General features: G+C 41.2%; 2 protein-coding genes across 2 annotated transcripts in view; one reads left to right on the top strand and one right to left on the bottom strand.

The window, feature by feature from the left end:
• Positions 1-11,032, top strand: part of scfd2 (sec1 family domain containing 2) — an 82,683-nt gene extending 71,651 nt beyond the window's left edge. The window contains exons 7-9 of the mRNA XM_034147589.1: positions 1,712-1,846; positions 5,806-5,925; positions 9,178-11,032. Of these exons, the coding sequence (XP_034003480.1) occupies positions 1,712-1,846; positions 5,806-5,925; positions 9,178-9,270 (348 nt within the window). The 3' untranslated portion in view covers positions 9,271-11,032. The remainder of the gene's footprint in view (positions 1-1,711; positions 1,847-5,805; positions 5,926-9,177) is intronic.
• Positions 11,033-11,245: 213 nt separating this feature from the next.
• On the bottom strand, positions 11,246-13,481 carry rasl11b (RAS-like, family 11, member B). The gene is made up of 4 exons (XM_034147512.1): positions 13,221-13,481; positions 13,043-13,099; positions 12,851-12,927; positions 11,246-12,284 (listed from the first exon to the last, which is right to left on the bottom strand). The coding sequence occupies exons 1-4, from the start codon at positions 13,333-13,335 to the stop codon at positions 11,799-11,801; spliced, it is 735 nt and encodes a 244-aa protein (XP_034003403.1). The 5' UTR covers positions 13,336-13,481; the 3' UTR covers positions 11,246-11,798.
• Between the last annotated feature and the right edge of the window lie 1,292 nt (positions 13,482-14,773).

The raw sequence follows: 14,773 nt of genomic DNA on the forward strand, positions 1-14,773 counted from the left end.
AACATTGGAAGAGAAAGTTTTGTTCCACACTTGCTTCACATTTTTGTATATAGCCTCAACTTAAGTGGATTTTGAGATGATAGGACCCTGGGTACAGACATTCAAAAGACCCCACAACAAATCCCACATGGGGGCAAGATATAAAAAAACGTAATTCTTGTTAAGCCTCGTTTGTTGTTGTTTTGTAACTTCTTGTGTTTGTTTTGCATCTCTCTAGTTTTGTGTTTCTTTGTTGTCATTAGTGGTCTCTTTGTAATTGTTTTGAGTCTCTTTGTAGTCATTTTTAGTTTCTATGGGGTTGCTTTGTGCCTCTTTGTTGTCGTTGTATCTCTTTTTGCCCAATAGCCGGTTCACTGTTCCATTAATGGTCACTAACTCTAGTCTCATGTCAAATGAAAGTCATTCACTGTACTGGAAGGTATTTAACCTTTCTATTTTAAGACCTTTGCTATTTGGAGTTCTTAAATAAAGCCCTGCCAAGTCTCATCTGGGTCTTTATTGTTCTCAGAGACAGCAACCTTAAAAAAAAGAAAAAAAGGGTCTTGAATTCTCGATCCGCTAGCTTTGCGGCCTATAAATGGTACATTCCGTCCTGGGTAGCTGGGCAGAGAAGGCTTTTTATGGATCACCTTTTAAAGAATCTGAGGAGGCATGTCTGAGACTTAAGTCCAGGTTCTGCAGTTCAGCTCCCACAAGGACATCAACATAGAGAAACTCTGCTTTTCACTGTCAAATAGAAGGGGAAGAAAAACGGTATTTTCTATTTGTTTTAGCTCATACCTATGGAAAAGGGATCCAGGTTGTGTTGACTGTTTTGAAAAGGCATGTTATGTATAGGATGGTGTCAATATGTTTATATTATTGGAAAAAAATGACTGTTTTCATGGGTACATACATTTAATCTCACATATGCCAAAGTATGGCTTACTGTCTTCTATTTTGGACACTTCAGTGGTGTTTTAGGTTTTACACATAAGGGGTGAACAACATTTACTCTGTGTAAATAAAAAACAAAAAAGCATTGGTAAAAACAAACGAAACAACCTGCATGTAATACTTTAAATGACGATTAAATGGAAATCAAGTAAAAATATAAACATATGAACATCATGGTGGCGCTCAGAGAAATGTAAAAGGCACCACAGTCAGTAGGATACATTACATCAGGATCAAGACTGTCTTAACATTTCATGGGAGCCTACAAAAAAGTTGATGTTTCAACTTTTGACCCATTGACCCACATTACCCTCCCCATCCATAAAGGTAGTTTGACATTTTATAAGTACCATTTATAGAACAATGTTTGCATGAATCCTATCAGACTAGTAGGTGTTTATTCTTAACCAGATGTATACCCTTTAGCGGTGACTCATAAGCGCCACAGAGCTGTTTTTAGCCTCATCCAACAGTGCAGGATTGGTCCTAATGTAGCAGTGTTCAAGCTCCTCTTCCTGAAGTGACTCAGGAGTTCGCCGCCTGTTTGGTCCATCAGAGTTGTTTATAACTGTATGTACCACCTACGACTATTCGCACACAAACATGCAGAGTCTAACAGAAGCTTTTCAATAATCAGAGATTCACAAACACTGTGTTTACTGTCGATTATCACAGTTCTAACAAACACTTTAAAATAAAACTGTGTACTTGGTAGGGGTGTTTTGGGGTGTTAACATGATACTGGTGCTCAAATGTGTTGTTTGGCGTTTTGCAGGCGACATATCGTCCTTTTCTGCAGCAGATCCTGGAGGAAGTCTTCCGTCCTGACAGACCTGAATGTCCCGACATCGACTACATGTCCGGAGGCCTCACGGACCTGCTCAAGACCAGCTTCAGCATGTTCATGAAGGTCAGATATTGCTGACTATCACACATACACACACACACACACAGACAGACAGACAGACAGACAGACAGACAGACAGACAGACAGACAGACAGACAGACAGACAGACAGACAGACAGACAGAGACACACACACACACACACACACACACACACACACACACACACACACACACAAAACACATGTGTATGTAATGGGGTCAGTCAGCTCTGTGATATCCTCTTAACCCTCCTTTCGCACAACTACCCTCTGTGGAAATAAAGTGCCCTCTTCCACTGCCTGTATATGACCTGATTTGACATTTGAGTAGGCTTATCATGTCTGCACATGTTCAGTGTTTACCCTTTTCGGCCAATGAACCATCAAAAGCTCTGTTGTACTTTTTATATATGATTTTTGATGTGCCTACTTATAAAGGTCTAACAACTATACAAATGTACATTTTAATCAAACAGATTTGCTTAACAATATCTAAATGCATCGAAGCATTACACCCAGTCACTGTTTGGGCAAAATGTATTCCTCAAATGATATCTGGTATTAAGGAACTGATGCTTCCCAGAAACAGAAACACTGGAAGAGAAACAGATACTGTCAGTGATTGAGCGTCTAAGTAACAAGAAACCCTTTTATTCTTATGATCCTTTTCTTTAAACAATGTTTCATAGAATAGGAATTGTTGGCAGGAGTTTTACACAATCATTATTTATTCATTTATTCTTAGAACTTCTATCTGTTTCCCCACATTTTTAGAGCATCAGTGCGAGATACAAAAGAGCAGAATGTTTGGGTTGCATTCATATTCCTCCAAAAGACGCGTAGTTTTGGGCTTGTGGGTAATGTTGAGCCACCACAGTCTGATTATCCCACATCTGGGCCTGCTTAAACGGATGATAACCCGGGGGGGGGGGGGGGCATTAGACGGGTTGTGTAACCACAGCTTGGTTTTACACAAATTAACAAACTTGGCCCACGAACCACCAACTCAGACGGACTGCGTCTATAAACCTGAGCTTGGAGCGTTCTGCAGGAGCACACCCTTTATGCTGTAAAACAACCCAATAAAACGTCTATTTTTAACCACAGAGCCGCTGCGTATGCTACAGTTTGTATCATTAAACACAGCGAACCCTGCAGCCTGCGTTCTGACTGAGGGAGAGCTTTTGCACAAACTGTGTAAATGAGAGTTTATGTTCGGTGTGTCCTACAGGTGATCTGACTGCTGCAGTTCCTCCATCCAACTAACATCAGCAACCAAATAAGCCCTTAAGGCCCCGGCCCCACGAGGACGCATACGGTAGTTTCCGTTACAGTTTTGTGTCGTATAGACCGTTCGGCCACACTAGGACGACAGACTATGGCAGTAAACGACTACGGTAACGATAACGGGTCCCGAGGTGGATAGAACGGCATACGCAACGCTCTGGGGGGTCCAACGGCTCCGTTATTACGCCCTATACGATCATTTTCTGATAATGATGACGCAATAGCCCCGCCTCTCCCCACCTCTCCTGCTCACCTCCGCGTCATATGTACTGCAGCTTTTCCAGCGGTTGGAGCTAAACGGAGCTGTCTCGTGTGAACAGACACTTTCCGGTGTCTATTGCGTGTGGACGGAAGCCTTTTTTGCGATTGCGTTTGCGTATGCGTTTTACCGTATGCGTCCTCGTGGGGCCGGGGCCTAAGTCACGGCGGTTATTTTGTTATTATGAAGCTCAATTTGCTGTTTGCTTCTTAGGAGTAAGGATCCATGTTGCAGGAGCACTCCAAGTCACAATGACTCTGAAGCCATGTCATTAACACGTGCAACATGAATTGACACTGTGTCACATTGCTTTGTAATCTCACACTTGAAGGCAAGGCACGTTTATTTATATAGCACCTTTCAACACAAGGCAATTCAAAGTGCTTTGCATAAATGAAAGGCATTAAGAGCATTAAGAAACATATTATAAAATGGCATTTAAAACACTCATTTAAAAGCAGAGATATAAAATGGCAGTTAAAAACACTCATTTAAAAGCAAAGATAATAAAACATGAATAACAAAGGTACATGAATAAAGGTTACAGTGCAGTGTGAGATACACACATCTGAAATGTTTAGGTCTGACTCTCCATCATTGCTATTGCTACTTTTTAGCAGAAATAGTTTTCTATGACCTCACTTTCTTTCTACTTTCTTTTTTAACTTATCCGTTAGTTATTTCAAGTGTTTCATGCTAAACCCCCCATAAGAGCAAATTACATATTGTTTGACAATGATTGTGAAGCTTGACATCAGGTCTCGCTGACCTGACAGTATGTGAGCAATGCTGGCAACATGATTCCAAACTTAAAGATCTGTCTGAGGCACCTCATAAGATACATTTGATATCAGCAAGAGCAGTGGTGATGCTGGGTCCTGATTCCAAAGTGGAATTTTAAATGTAGGGAGGTTGTGGAGCAGTGCTTTTATTTTAAAGTACTTTTTCCCTCCTCGTAGTGAGTATCCAATTGAGAGGTGACGATCAGAATTAACTGCCAGGACAAATTATTCTGCATTTATCACAGTTTTGAATCGGCTCCAGATCCAATAGGCAATGATGCAAACATGCACGTGGACCTGTTCTTTCATGTGTGGTGAACATATAATAAATCAAATCAACAGGGATAAGGATGATTATAATACTTTTTTAACACCCAAAACATACAATTAATATGCCCTTCTTAAAGCCAATAGACTGATCTCTAATCACACAAAAAAAATGTTTTAAACTCAGCACAAATAAAATAAAAGTCATCAAAACTATCTTTTTTAATCGGTCCCCTGAAACATTCATCACCTCTTATTTGAAAGGGAGACTTAATTAGGAATACATATTCAAAATCAACAACCACCGTAACATTGCTGACTCTGTTTCCTGTGTCAGCTGTCATGAACACGAGGACAAAATTCAAAGAAAGGCGTCCCCGTCTACCCATAAGGGGAAAGCAATCTTTCCCTGATTTTTAAAGGGTTTTCCATTTTTTTTTTAAAAGCTGCAAACACATGCTTGTTTTGGTAAGAATAGGGAATAAGCCAAAAGCCACTCATGGCCAGAACCTTGTTTTTGTTTAAGTATAACATTTATGAACATTACATTCATTAACATCAATGAGCTGTTGATGTATGTTATCATCAGGACATACAACAGAATATTTTCTTCTCCTCACGTTCACCAACTGTCACATGTTATCTCTGCACACTTCCATCAACCTGTCCCTCCCATGGCAGAACACATGTTTCACAGCATTTGTGTATCCAGCAAATCGGTGATTAACCCGCACATGTAGTTGAAGTGTCTGTGTCACTGAATCCGTGTTTTCAAATTCTGAATACCACTCGAGCAGAAAACCCAAGGAGGCATCACATTATTTGGCTTCACATGTCACACATGAATCATCCCTGACATGCTTCACGCCAGCCCGCTGGGGCCACACGTGTACAGCCACTCTCTCCCCGGCTCCGCCCCCCCGCGGCTCTGATTGCTCGGTTAGCCTCCGCACGCTGCATGTGTGCCCTGACTGCTGCTCGACAACCAATAGAACGCTCAGCCATTATTTCCCCATCAGCCAATCACGCTCAGCAGAAAAACACACTGACTGTACTCACTATAAAAACCCATCTTAATGACAGTCATTCATGTTCTTTGATGCACAAGCGAATTATCAGTGAGTGAGTGAGTGCTATACTGGAAAGGGGCTTCATGATAACGCTTCTATCTGCAAGCGTTGTATGAAAGTGTGTTTAAACACCTACTTACAAATCCACGTACCTGCCATTAAAACACTTGGCCAGTAGACCTTATCCATTGAGCTTTAAGCCCAATCATCACTATCACTACAATATCACATTGTTACTCACAGACTATTCTTTAGTAAGAAACTGTATCTCCAATGGATTAGGAATGCACTGACCAATCACAATGTCCCGTTTCACAGGTGAGTCGCCCACATCCTGGCGACAACCCCCTGCTCTTCCTCTTCCTGGTTGGTGGCGTCACTCCGGCAGAGCTACGTCTCATCAAAGAGAGCGTTTCCACTCACAAACCAGGAACCCAGGTGAGTAGAGGCTAGATGAATAATATGTAACTCTCTGCATCATCATCATCGCTGTGTTTTCTACCTTTCCTGCTGTTTAAAGGTTTGAATTATGTTTATTTCTGTGTCTGTTTTCTTCAGCTTTTGTATATTTTCCTTAAGCAAATAACCAAAAACCCTGAAAATCTAAAGGTTTATTTTCTCAAACTGTCCCTGTACCAAGGCTGGTGAAGTATTTCCGATCTCTTTAGGAGAAAGAAACTCAGGAAAAGTTTTACTGGATCGGTTTAAGACTTAATTGTTGAGGTCCCTTTGAAAGAAGTTCTTGATGCAGCTTTATAGACTAAACCATGTGTATTTTGATATTGCTTGGACCTGAACATACTGTTTAAACGTTGCTTTCCAAGCATTGTTGCAGTGGTGGACTGTAACTAAGTACATTTCTTCCAGTATTTCATTACATTGTTAAAGGTGGGGTTGGTAAGTTTGAGAAACCGGCTCGAGATCGCTAGAATTTGAAAATACACAACCGGAGAAAATCTGCCACTTCCTTATAGAGCCCCTCCTCCAACACACACGAACGTGCACATGACCAATGAGGGCACGAGATAAGTTTGTGCACAGATGGAAGGCTGACAGGCAGGTAGGCCATCCAGTTATTTTAGCCGGGCTGGTCGTGCTTTTTACAGTACTACGGCTTCCACAGATGACATTTTTTTATGGATTCTTTGTCAAAGCACTTAAGATATTCATTGCTATCGGGATGTTAAGAGCATTCCATGGAATATAACAAAAAGTGTATCTCGAGCCGGTTTCTCAAACTTACCTACGCCACCTTTAAGGTATGTCTGTGTTATGATACTTCAACTTCTCTATTTCAGAAGAAAATATAATATTTGTCACTTCACTGCTTTTGTTTAATGTACAGTAAGTACATTTTGTATACAACCGTTATTCTTCCATACTTGTTTTACTTTTATGCTTCTTTATTTGTACTTATTCGAGATAGTTTACTTGCAATTTTTTTGACTTGATGTTAAAGATCTGAATATTTGTTCTGCCATGGTCAAGAGAAACTGAAGCACTGGATTGATAGAAATGAATGAGTTGTTGAGTGGATGGTTATATGTAAGGCTGCCCATTATCAGAACCCTGAATGCCAAACTTTGAAAATGTACCAATGAATGAAGTAAAAGTGAAACCCAAAGTGAAAAGTATTTCGTAAGCATCTATAACCACCCAATAGACATTGATATTTATCAAAAGAAAGAAATGATGTGTGGATGATTCACTTTATAAACCTGTGATATTCTATCACAATAGGTCTTTTAGAGTGTTTTCCCGATAAAAATAAAAAGCTGCATATACGTGCTTGTTTTGGTAAGAATAGGGAATAAGCCAAAAGCCACTCATAGCCAGAACCTTGTTCATGTTTAAGAATGAACATTCCTTAACATCAATGAGCTGTTGATGTATGTTATCATCAGGATATACAGTAGAATATGTTCTTCTCCTCACTTTCACTAAGTGGCACATCTTATCTCTGCACACTTCCATCAACCTGTCCCTGTCCCTCCCAATGCAGAACACATGCTTCAGAGCCTTTGTGTGTCCTTTGAAAATGTACTTTTAATCTAACGAATGAAGTCAAAGTGAAACCCAAACTTAAAAGTCTTTCATTCATACATTCATGTGAGCATCTATAACTATAACCATCCAATAGTCTTTGATATGCATGTGTCAATTAAATAAACATTGCAGATAGAGATGGTGTGTGGATGATTCACTTTATAAACCTTTGATATTCTATCACAATAGGTCTTTAAGGGGTAACATGTGCTAAAGACTCATTCAAATGCTAACTAAAATCATTCATGTTGCTTTAGAAATATCAAAAAAAGTACAAAATCTGTCAGGAATATTGAAATGGTGCATCCTGAAGTGAACTGACATTACATGTAATTGGGTCGTCTCTTCAGTCATAATGAGAGGTACACTGTGGCCATCAGAGGGCAGGTTACAGACAGGAGAATATGTGACATTGAGCCAACATCCCCACTGACCTACATACACCGGTGGCAGTAACACGCCTCACATCCATGAGCTGGTCTGTCTGTGTGCTCATGACGCTGTAGTGCTGATTACATATGCAGTCCACACAACATGCAAAACATCCAGATGAACGTGTTTTCCCTGTGAGAGGGGATGGGGGGGGGGAGGAGAGGTGAGGAGAGGAGGGAGACCAGGCTGGGTTATGTGGGTTTGTCTTAATAAAAGGCTTTGAGAAGGAGGTCAGAGGAAATGAAAGGCCTGGCGACGATCAAAGCCTTCCATCTGTAATCAGGAAAACTGAATAAAGACGAGCTTATACTAAAACGGCTGGGCCACACACATGCTCACCTCAGAACACACTGACCTGAGCACATGCATGCCCTGCATACTGTACGCTAGCGAGTGTGTGTACATGATGGCGGATGTCTGTGGGCCAGACGCTGGTGAATAGTTACAGTGAACTGCAAAGTTTCCGTCTTGCACTTGGACTAAATTCCTCCGAAACATACTTACCCTGCCACTACAAACAGGCCCATTGCCATTTTAGGTGCTGACCCAGAGTTAAAGCAACACTGCTGCAGGAGAAACAGAGCTCCTCTGTTATAGAGCATACTGTAAGAGGACTGGGGATCTTATTCTAAAGGAGAAAGTACTTGGAGAGAGCTTCGCTGAAGTCACTCAAAGTATAGATAACACACTTTTCTCTTGGTATGAGGGTTGGAGGAAGGAGGGATTCTTTTTGTATCTAGGTTTTTGTAATTTTTCCACACCAAATTGTAATTGTCAGTGTTGCAAGACTATTCACCTTTTGTATTCAAAATAAGTTTAAAATGGATTACCTACCTCAAATGTTGCTTTCTTAAGTGTCAAATCCATGTACACGTAACAGTTTAATATAAAACGTGTATACCAGTGGCTTCTTTCTTTATATATGTATCTAAAAACCTTTATTTCATAAATGTGATACATTGTCTGCTTGTGTCATGTCTGAAAGAGTCACTTTGACATGTTATCAGGACCAAAGACATCCTGTAAAGGGATAATCCTGGAGCTATATAATAAATCAATCAAATGATGAAAATAAAACCAGATGAGGGCACCTGATTCATGCTCATGCTGATTGCCAACGTGCACATTACTCACCGTAACATTCAGGTCATCTATGAGCCTTGTGTCACAGTGACCCGCTTTCACCTCCTGACGGTGTTGTGCTCTCTACAGGTGCTGGTTTTGTCTACCAGATTGCTGAGGCCGACGGATATCCCCGAGCTGCTCTTCACCACCCAAAGACTGCTGCCTGACATCGGTGTTTAAGGGGCAGTCACGTGGAAACACACCATGCACACGCACGTGGAAGAGCACATGATGCGACCTCTCGACACCTCCTCGGGTGTGATTTGAGTGTCAGTAAATGAGAATCACTGTCAAAGCTGCAAGGGAAACGATTCGGCAACATTCCTTCCCTGCTCATGTCTATGTGTGTATTCTAAAGTGAAATCTAAAGCTATGATATTAAAGTACCTATTGGGTTTTATTTTTCTTGCAGACATAATTAAAAATGTAAATATCCGAGTGTGTATTCCAAACAGAAACTCTCCATCCAAAGCCGCTTTAAAGTGTTTTTCAGCAAGAGGTGTGAAATGACATCAAATGTTAATATGAAACAATAAAACCAGTGACTTGTCAAACACGGTCGTGTGATGATGCCTTTCATTTGCTCAGTTGTTAGGCATTTTGACCAGGCTGTGTTGAAAGTAGACTGTATGTGTAAACTCAAAGAAGGCCTGCTGTTGTGATGGAGAATACACACAATCTGTTAGGGTCCATTCACACCTCAACACTTCATACAGTGACACATAAGAGCAGAATAATTAACAAGACGTTTCACAGCGTCTGCGTTTGGCCCATAATTTGCTCACACTTAGAGCTCGTCTTCACACTCCTGCATCCCCCTCCTCCCTCTCCATTCTCCCTTTATTCTCTTCCACATTAATCACCTCAGCTATTATTTAGTAAGTTTACCCACCTAGACACCTGCATTGACAACCAGAGTGTACCGCATGTCCAAAAGAGGAATAAATCCTGTGTGTTCAGGCTTTGATGACAGATCAGACTGGGATACATTCATGATTGCCTAATTAGATTATGGACTGCAAATAAACAGATCTCTAACATAATGAAACACACATTCAAGTTAATTGGAAAAGGGATTGATTTATTTTCTTTATCCTCAGTAGAGCCTGAACATGAACTCTTCCACTGCTGTTGGTTCCGGCTTTTCTTTAGATTTCTTTGTCATCTTGATTTCCAGTGGCTGATGACAGCACCAGGGTTTTATCTGTAGGCAGATCTAAGGACCTGAGAAGCGGCAGTCCAGTCATGCTCCTCATTAATGCTGGTATCTAAGCATTTGATAAGAATGGGGTTGTCCATTGGTCAGACTTCCCTCGCCTGTATTAGTCATCCCCATCACATCATCAATGACGTTCCTCATTGTGTCTTAAAGCCAAGGACATGCTATTGTTAGATTGTTAGCTTTTATTTGATGATTCAAAAAAACATAACACCGCACTGCAGTCATTGCATTTGTTAAAGATCAGAGGATGAAAACACTATAAAGCCAGAAGGATTTTTGTCCATTGTGGTCCTCTAGTACACCTCATGATAATCAACACACCTAAGTGCAGACGCTACAATCTACATATTCACATGAGGGGGCATGGTAGCTACGTCAACATGCTCTTATTATGTTAGTTATAAAGACTTAAACATATAAATTGAATATATTGTTGCTTTGTTACCATTCCTTTATGATCAGTTTGAAATTATCTGTGAAATACAGTTTCAGATTTGTGGGCAGAATATGACTGCTTTACACTGTAGAGAAACGTGTTCTTTCTCATTAGACCACAGATTGGAAAGGAAATATTTAATCTTTCTCTTATAAAACAGCTATGATTTTTTTTAAGTAGTGAAAATGATTGATAATGCACTATGATACCATATTGGTAAACCATCTTAAATGAGTGATTTGAAATGTATTGTCTGCTTACGTCATTGTTTCGGTTGTCGAATACACATATTAAAACTGATAAATGAAAAACCAGAGACATAGAATTCAATTTCATCATTTTATTGTGAACAAAAAGTCATGTTTGGAACATATAAATAACAATAAGCCCTTTGGATCATTTCTTTTTATAAAGTGCATCAGTATAATAACGGCCACACGCTACATATTGTGTCTGCTGCCCCGCTACAACCCCCCACCCCCCACCCTCTTCTCCCATCATTCTGCACAGTGATGCTTCTGAACACTGCAAACATATACTGCAGGTATTTTCATGCAAGACACTTAGTACACACACACATGGCTACACAGAGCCCTGGCTCAAGTGGCTGGTATAATAAAACCCAGCATTTAGTGGTGCCAAGTAGTGGCAGTCTGAATAAAGAAAAGCCACAATGGGCAACACAGCTAAAAATAAGCCGTCCTTCAGCTCTGCTGTTGCCAGGAGAGCTTAGTTTTCTTTCTTTTTTTATGTGCAGAGAGTCTTGGGCTCAGTCAGCCTCACAGCTGCTTCTGTGTTCATAAATGTAGTTTCTGCTCCTGAACAGATGATGAACCTCCTCACACATGCGTTCGGACAGAGCGATCACCTGCCACTCAGAGGTCATTACCAAGAATCATCTCGCTACGTAGAGCTGTGTCACATCTGCCTTCAATCGGCCAGACTCAGGACTTCAGTTGAGAAGCGTACATCTTCTGCCTGCTTATCTCAGCTTTCCTCAATGCTTTCTTTCTCTGGCCACCCGGGACCATGTTCATTTCTTAGTGCTCCTCACACTGAGGTGACAGTCCGGACTTTGGCTGACAGGGCTTGCTTGAAGCGCCTCTTCAGGTCTTGCATGTTGGGGGACTTTGGCCTTGGGATGAGGGGGGAGCGCCTCTTCTCTGTGGCGGCGCTGGTGGAGTTGGAGGCAGGAGCCGGCTGCTTGGCTAGCTGGCAGCAAAGCCTGTGGAAAGCCTTGTGCACCTGGCTATAGTCCTCACTGGCAGACACTTCATAGAAAGAGCAGCCCAGAGTTTCAGCCAGCATAGGGCCCTGCTGGGCGTCGACCTGCCTCAGGTGCAGCAGGTCGGCCTTATTGGCCAGCAGGATCACCGGGGGCATGTTGGCGCCTCCGGTACGAACCACCTGCTGGTGCAACTGCTCGATCAGATCGAAGCTACGTCGGTCGGTCACAGAGTACACCAGAACCACGGCATCAGCCCACTTGATGGAGCAGGTCACATGATCTGGTAAGTTAATGCCATTATCTGTCATCTGGAGAGGAAAGAAAAAAGGAGACTGATTAATACTCAACCCAGAACACTTACTTAGAAAAACATTTTAGGCATCGTCTATTGAACTAAAATGAAGATTTAATGTTCCCTGACTTTTTTTGCAATTAATCTTGAGAAATGAAAGGAATGCTGACTGAGGCAGACAGGAGCTATAGTGTTACTGCTGCAGAACAGAGAGGTGTGGATGATGGAGGAGTCTGGATCGGGATCAGGGTATCATTTACCCTGGCCTCAGACATCTATTACGCTAAATGGGAGATTAGACAGCCAGACTGAAGGGCTCTACTCCGGGAGAAAATATACATACACACAGATCTTTGGTTTTTGGACTGGTGCCCAGTCACGAAAGGCTTAGATGATCTTAACAGCCAGACAGTGAATTCGATTATATTATCTTTCTATTGGATTAACCTCCACAGATTTTCATATGTTGAACTATGCGGGCTCAGTTACTTTGCAGTCAGCCCAGGGAAAATAAACTGTCTGGTTTCTGTCTGGGAGAAGATAGCTAGAAGGGAAAAAAATGAGAATAGAAAAGGATCTTACCTCAACGCCAGGAGTGTCTTGAACCTGGATGGTCACTTGCTCTGCATCGACTTGGACTTCTCTGGAGTAGAGATTACCTGCGCACACAAAAGAAAACAAAAATACTTAGCACAAATTTCTCACTTTAAAAAAAAAGAAGGACATTTATAGCCAAACGTCATCATTTAAAACGTGTTATTCTCAGTTACTCACCAGCATTTCTCTCATAGTCTCCGATGAAGCGCCTCGTTAGGAATCTCACCACGAGTGCTAAAATAAAGAAAAATACAATATTAGACAAATAAACGACTAGAGCACAACATAAATCACTTTAAGATTGAACTGTAAGTAAAGTACAACGTAGTCGTTTCTTTTTTATCCTTTTTCTTACCTGTTTTTCCAACTCCGCTGCCTCCTATCACAGCCATTTTAATGACCCGGTTGGGGACCGAGCTCTCAACTGGTGAATACTCCGCAATGGAGCTCATGTTGTGGATAAGACGCATATTTGATCCGTTAGTCAATTCCGTCCAAGTAATAAAAAATGGAGACAAAACTGGCTCTTGGTTAAAAGGATGAAGTTAATCCTGCATCGGGTTCGGTAGATGGAAGAAGAGTCAACACTAGTGCGTACTGTGAGAAGGAAGAAGCGCACTGAGTGAATGATGTGCTTCTGAGAGGGGCTCGATGCTTTATAGTGCTGAGGAGGAGGTCACATCTGATTGGGTGATAGTCAACCCCCACCTCTCTTCCCCCTCCCTCGTGCGCCTCCACCTTCACGTGTATGTGCATGCTATACACAAGCGAGAAATGCTGCAACAGGTGGGCTCTATCTGGGTGTCCTTATAAATCACCATATAATATGGATAGGGAAAGGGAGGGGAATGTGTTTTGTTCCCACTTGAATCAAATTAGCTGCTGTCGTATAATCAGTCACATAAATAATCTATATGTTGTAAGGAAAAAAAGATATAATCAAATAATTCCCATTAGTAAACTACAAATTCACTACATTATTTGAGCATTGGTCAAAATAAAACCAGGTATATTACCAGTAAAAAAAAATGTATTATCATTATTGTTTTCATCTTCTTTTTATGTTTTTTGATTTTCACTAATAGGCTACTTTACACTTTTAATTTCACAAATTCAAATCCCTTGTATGTGAAAACGTACTTGGAATTGAATGTATTTTAAAAATGTTCTGCATGTTTTCTTTTTTTCTTTCTTTATTTGGGGTCACATTATATTAAAAGTACAGTTTTGCAAATCATATATTTTTAGAGACACGAAAATGACAAATTAAATACCGAACAAAATTAGTAAAATAAAATAAAAACGAAAAAATACATTCTGCATGTTTTCAACCATAACATCACAGTTTTGTGAGGAAATTGGGGATGGGGATGGATCCTGTTCACCCTCCAGGGTTGGGCTGCAGACAGTAACCTGTTCAGACATGCCCCTAAACTTGTGAGTCATCCACACAGGGGGTTAATGGCTGCTGATGTTGCACAAACAGAACCCCTCAGCACACTTGCGCATATACTTAAAGAACTCCTGCTAGCATCCATACTGTGAATTAAAAAGCTACGGCCCTGCTCATCCAGAAATGACACAATATGTCAGCCAGAAAGGCAACATACATCTATATTTAGGAGAGTAATGTAACATAGTTTAACATTGTTTAGTATTTTGTCCAGCAGCTGCTCTCTGCTCTGATTTGACCTGTATCATCTCTTTGTCCCACTTTTTTCTATCTGCTCTGTCACGCCCCCCACATGCCTCCCTCTCTCCCTCTCTCCCTCTCTCCCTCTCTCCCTCTCTCCCTCTCCCATCTTTCAATTCTGCTCATGTGCTCTGAGGTATTTTGGCCTCCAGTTGCAGTGATTATGGTCTGGTATGTATTTTTGATAAGAGCGCTGATGACAGGCGACCGTGCTG

Source organism: Trematomus bernacchii, unplaced genomic scaffold, assembly GCF_902827165.1.
Source record: "Trematomus bernacchii unplaced genomic scaffold, fTreBer1.1, whole genome shotgun sequence".
Lineage (NCBI taxonomy): Eukaryota > Metazoa > Chordata > Actinopteri > Perciformes > Nototheniidae > Trematomus > Trematomus bernacchii.

Coding starts and splice junctions, on each gene's coding strand:
- rasl11b (XM_034147512.1), bottom strand. CDS start 13,335: ATGCGTCTTATCCACAACATGAGCTCCATTGCGGAGTATTCACCAGTT. Junction 13,100..13,220: donor CAGCGGAGTTGGAAAAACAG/GTAAGAAAAAGG, acceptor TCTTTATTTTAG/CACTCGTGGTGAGATTCCTA. Junction 12,285..12,850: donor AAGACACTCCTGGCGTTGAG/GTAAGATCCTTT, acceptor TTTCCTCTCCAG/ATGACAGATAATGGCATTAA.